General features: G+C 38.4%; 1 protein-coding gene across 1 annotated transcript in view; it reads right to left on the bottom strand.

Annotated features, from left to right (window-relative positions):
• Positions 1-6,000, bottom strand: part of ITGA11 (integrin subunit alpha 11) — a 72,757-nt gene that overhangs the window by 44,356 nt on the left and 22,401 nt on the right. The window contains exon 6 of the mRNA XM_051973792.1: positions 1,487-1,631. Coding sequence (XP_051829752.1) covers positions 1,487-1,631 — 145 coding nt within the window. The remainder of the gene's footprint in view (positions 1-1,486; positions 1,632-6,000) is intronic.

The raw sequence follows: 6,000 nt of genomic DNA, 5'->3' as shown, positions 1-6,000 counted from the left end.
ACCCTTTTCCCTGAGAGAAGGTCACTTTCTCAGCATTTCCCACCCACACAGGGAAGGTTCATAAAAGTGACAGGCTAAATAGCAACAGAAAAATGGCTCAGTGGATGTCTCCAAATCCCAGTTCCTCTCCCACCACCCAACACCCAAAGCAAAGGAGTCCTGAGCTGAGAGTCAGGAGAATTGGGTCCTAGTCCTAATCTCACCAGTCTCCCATGGCCTTAATTTCTTCATCTACTAAAGAAGGGATTTGGATTGGATCCTTTTCAAGGTTCCTAAGAGTCTTACATAGTAGATGTTCCTTAAATAAGTATTAGTTTTGCTATTAATTTGGGAGCAGCTGCAATGTAGTAGAAAGAGCATGAGATTAAGAATCAGAAGACCTGAATGTGGTTGATGACTCTGCCACTTACTAGCCACATGATTGTGGGTTAAGTCCCTTATCTAATCTGAATCTCATTTTTCTCATCTGTAAAAGGGGATACTGCGCCAGGTACTATGAGGAACAAATGAAATGGCTTGTACAAAACATTTTGGAAACTGTAAAACACTCTATAAATGGTATTATTTTATGATTTTATCTTCTCCAATTTCTAATATGATTTCTAGTTTCTGTCTCCCAATAAAACAGGAATTTTATGTCTCTCCTTCTAAATATACTTTCCAATTCCTGAAGCCAAAATACTATTTGAAGGACCCTGGCATTCCAGGTACAAGGAGAAGGTGTACATCATGTCCCCTGAGGAGCTAAGATCTAGAGAAGGAGATGGAAAGACAAAGACTAACTAAAAATGCATATACTTGTTCTTTCTTGGTATCTTGATCATTCAGGGTAATAGATATGGAGTTGGAAAAAAAGAGGCACAGATGATATAAAATAATTGATGACATAATAATTACAAACATCCAGAAACCAACATACTGACTTCTAAATTCCAACTCTGTTGATAAGAATGAAAAAGTCTTAGAAAACTGGACAATCTGTGCTTAAATAATTGAGTTGATGAAATACTAGGTTAAAGTTAAAAGATTTAAGGAAACCAATGCCAGATGCAAAGAAAAACAATTAGCAGATTCACCAATTATGTTTCTGCTTGTCTTTATTTTCATAAAGTTCTTCTTTTATTAGAAATCATTTCTGCCTTGACTTGTCAAGGACTAGATAAGTCACTAGTAGTCAAGGAAATTACCCAATTCAAGGATTTTATATGAGGGAAACAAACTCAGCCATTGCTTGATGTGCAAAAATTTGTGAAGAGGGCAAAATACCCTAAATAATTGATTTTCAAAATAAATGTGTGAAGAGAAACACAATTTGTTGCTGATTGTTCTTTCTTTATGTGTACTTTAACTTAGGTAAAAGCTCTGTATACGAGTGTATTGCAGTTGACTCAAAGGCAATAAAAGGATTCTGGTTTGTCTCAGTGAACCAATAGCGACTCTGTCTCTCATTTTCCCCCAAATACTCATTTCTGTTTCATGACTTTACCCAGATATGCCCCATGGTTCTTCAGTTCTTCAGGGAATTCCTTTAGATACGATTCTCTGTGAGGAATGACTTTTCCACCAGTGGTCTCCTTCAGCACAGCTCCATTCCAGTCATATGCACCAACTGCTCCCAGCAAAATCCCGTCCTAAGCAGGGAGAAGGGGGACCCAAAACAATCTGTGTCGTTCCTAAAGGGAAAGTCTCTAAATATAAGGGAACGATACTACTAATTTCTCTCTCCCCCTCCTCTCTCATTTCCCCTCTCACATCCTCCCCCTCACTGCCCCTCTTCCCTATCCCTCCCTTTCTGAGCCTCTGTTTCCTCATTTGAAAAATGAGGTTGTACTAAATGGCCTCTGTGGCACCTTCCCCATTCCATATCTTTCAATCTCATAGATTGCCATTGCCATACGTGGGGAATGACATCCTCTTTAGCAGTTATAAATGTAGTCTGTATAGTTTTATCACTTGTTTTGTTAATATCTCAGAATATAAAGACCTGTATTCAAGACCTTACTCTAAGAAATACTGAGTGTATGACCTGAGAAGCTCAGTAGAACAATAAGTATCAAAGCAAGTACCAATCTGTACTAATTGTACTAATGTTTTTGTGCAGTTTTTCTTCTAAGCAGATAGCAGTCTCCCTGAGGGAAGGGATTGTTATGCCTTCCAACATTTGGAAGACCCGTGATGTGTCCACTTCTATTTCTGCACATCAGTGTTTTTGTTTAGTGTCCATTTTGATGACTTAGGCAATGAGCAAAATTCTAGTTTCTCATAGAAAAGTTTTTATGTAAGGCTGTGGGGATGGGGGTGAATGTATAAAGCTAGGGTAAATCACACTGTTTTCTTACTTCCATTTCTCATTTCCCCTACTTTTTTGATAATATGAAAATATTATGATTAAGATGAAAATAGAAAACAGGGCAAATTCTAAGACAGAAAAGATGTTATAATAAAGAATTGGGAAAGACATTGACATGAATATAATTAGAAAACTCAATTAGTACAGATTGGTACCTGCTTTGCTACTTATTGTTCTACTGAGCTGCTCAGGGTCATATACTCAGTATTTCTTAGAGTAAGGTCTTGAATACAGGTCTTTATACTCTGAGACCAGCTCTTTAACTACTTTCCCACATGCCTCTCTTGGCAGATGCATTTTCTCAACCCTTCTTTGGGGTCAGATTTATTGAATTGGAATTACAAAATTTAATACAAAATTACTCAAGGTCAAAAACCAGAATTTGAACCCAGTGCCTCTGACTCCAAATCCAGGGATTTTCCCCACTAAATAGTAGCTTTTCCATAACAACAAAGATATCTTGCCCTTGAGGTGATGGTGGTGGTGGTGGTGGTAGTTTCCCCATTTGCTATTTAGTCTTGTCCTTACAACAATTCCATGAGATATTTAGTATTATTATTGAGCTATTATAGTATTATATAGTATATATTATATACTATATATAGTACATATATAGTATATTATAGTATTATTAATCAAGAAGTATTATCATCATTTGGAAACTGAGGTTCAGGGACATTTAGAGACTAGCCCACACAATGCCCTGAGAACTAGGTGATTCGGCTCTGATGGTATATGACTTTGCTTTCCATGTCCAGAAATATTTAGTGCTCTCGTGAGATCCTATAAGGATACTCAGCCAGATTACAGCTGATTACAGGTTACAGATTAAAGTAGGGCCATCAGAGCCTGTAATGCACATAGGGTAAAGCTGGGTAGAAAAAGAAAGCTCCTAGTGTCCTCTAACACCAGATGGATCTTATTCTCCATCTTCCATCTGAAACTCTTTGGGAGGTATCCATCAAAGTCAATTTCATCCCTTTCTGCCCACTGAGTGAGAGGATGCAACTGTGGATCAATCTGCTTTTGCTTTAGAGAGATGCCTTTGAAGATATATTCTTGGTTCAGCAAATATCTCTGTGAGCCTTGCAGCACATCCTGAAGAAGGACTGATTCAAATCAGGAACTTGCAACCCAGCTGGGACCTCCACTCTCCCCAGGCCTTGGGAGGTTTGGGAATTCCATCTGAAAATGTTGAAAGCTTGAAGGGGGTCTGGCAACACTGGCTACCAAAGCGATACGTCTCTTTGGCAAAGGAACAGAGCCAGTCTTGCTGCTAACTCTGTGTGATTGTAGAGACTAGGCAGGGCCCTCCTGTGGTCAAAAATCCCTTCTCTATCTCCGGCTTACATTCTAACCTTAACAGTATATTACTTTAACTTAAGACTTTGATCTTCACTAAAATGCAGAGCCCTCTTGGGGAGCATACTTATAATTTTTATCAGTTATTGACATGTTTGAGCAACTAAGTTCATTACATTCTTATTTTAGAGTAAAGATCCTTAATTGTTTTGTATGTTATGGACTCCTTTTCAGTGTGGTGAAACCTATGGGCCTCTTTTTAGAATGCTGTTTTCAAATGCATAAAATAAAAAACTACATGGAAATATAATTATTTATATAAAAAAGTTTAAAGACCCTAGTTCAGAACCCCTGCACTGGAAGAAGCTTTGAATAGGAGAGGATCAGGATGCTGAGCCAGGGGATAGTAGATATCAGGTAGTATACATGGGTGTTGAAGGGAGATAGGAGGCCAATAAAAACAAACTCCATTGACTTCACAATTTTACCTTAGCCAAGGGAGACACATATATTTTATGTTAGAAAAAGATGGGGAATGGCTGATGACTGGGCACTAAGGTTTTGATAAATGAAGCTAGGAATGTCAACACATTCTAAATATCCCTGTCCCTGGCGATCTGGGAAGGAACATTTAAAATTCAAGGTTTTCAGCTGCTTCCTGACTGAGTCCACTCTCCCTTTTCCTCCACTCTCCCTTCATTCTCCTAGCGTGGCCAGGAAATTCTAACTGAGAGAGCTCTTATGATTGAACACGAGAAAAGTCAACTGGCAAGTTGTTTGGTTGACTTGTTGATAAACTAAAAATACCGGGAATCTGTCTCAGAGAGGGGTATAGAGAATGTGTGTTCCCAATGAGACCTATGGCCCTGGCTGTAGTGCTGGTAATTGGGTTAGCTATCTTGTCAAGAACCATGAGATGCAAGTAGAAAGGCAGAAATAGAGGATTTTCTTGGACATGGGTGGGTCTAAATCTTTGAACTCAGCATTAAAAAGCATTCTTTGATTGTGTCCAAATCAAAGAACAACCTTTCTGAGCACTTACTAGGGGCTTGGACACTATCATAGGTGTGTTGGGAGTGTCAAAAAAAGTCTCCCATTTTACAGTTGAGGTCAAAAGGAAGTAAAGGGAACAAGGGCTGTGTCCATCTTGTCCTCAAGCTGGAGTCAAAGGGAGCCAACAGGAATGAGGGCTGTGTCCTGCAGAAAGGCAGTCAGATGCCATCTGTATTGTGGTTCAGAATTCCGAAAGGCTGAATCATTGGTCTTATCCTGTACACATGGGACCATGAGCCACAGGACTGAGTGTTAGTGTTAAACCACCCCAATTTACCTCTTTCCCTCATGGAAATTGAAGTCTAGAGAGGTTAGTTGATGTTCAAGGTCACATAGGTGGGAAATACCAGAATAGAAATTTAAATTCAGTTGTTTTCATGCAGTTACATTTCTTTTCCTTCCAGCTGTATTGTCTACCTATAGAATAATTTGAAGAGTGTCTTGCCTCCAGATAGTTCTTCCACTGGCCTTCCCTAGTACTTGAAATATCACCAATAGCACTTCTTTAAATCAAGGCTGTTGTGTCTCTGAAAGACATTTTCCCAAATAAAAATGTGCTTTACAAGAAGGAATGATATATTAATCATTTGTCAGAAAACTGATAGCTTCTGAGCAGAGAACAGACTATGAAGAAATGGGACATAGGATAAATGGATTTTTCTGGGCTTGTATAAGGATGAGGATCTTCTGCCCTAGCTCATCCAGGACTTCCCTCCTAGAGGACTGGGATAGAGGATGATAGATGGTAGATTTTGGGGGGAACAGGGGGAAATTATGCATAAGTGTACTATTAGACTGTAATCCTGGGAATTGTAGCAATTAAGGTAATAGCATATGTAGCAAATTTGCAGATGGTATAAAGTTGGGAGGAATATCTAACACATTGGATGACTAAGTCACAATTCAGAATGATCTTGACAGGCAAGAATATGGAGTTAATGCCAATAAATGAAGTCTAATAAGGAAAAATGAAAGGTCCTTTGCTTTGAATAAAAAAATAAATGTTACATGTATCAGAATAATAATTGACATTTACTTAGCATGTTATGAATACATATTCTCATCTAAAATTCACTACAACTCTTCAAGCAGATATTACAGATATTATCATCATCATTTTAGGAGGAAGAAACTAAGTCTTGATGTTGTTAAGTCAATTTTTAGTCATGTTCAATGCTTTTTCCTACCCCATTTGGGGTTTTTTTGGCAAAGAAACTAGAATGATTTGCCATTTCCTTTTCTGGTTCATTTTACAAAGGAGAAAACTGAGGCAAATAGGGTTAAGTGACTTGTCC

Source organism: Antechinus flavipes, chromosome 2 (assembly GCF_016432865.1).
Source record: "Antechinus flavipes isolate AdamAnt ecotype Samford, QLD, Australia chromosome 2, AdamAnt_v2, whole genome shotgun sequence".
In the NCBI taxonomy this organism is placed as follows: Eukaryota; Metazoa; Chordata; class Mammalia; order Dasyuromorphia; family Dasyuridae; genus Antechinus; species Antechinus flavipes.
The sequence above is the reverse complement of the archived record's forward strand: the minus strand, read 5'-3'. Positions and strand labels throughout refer to the sequence as shown.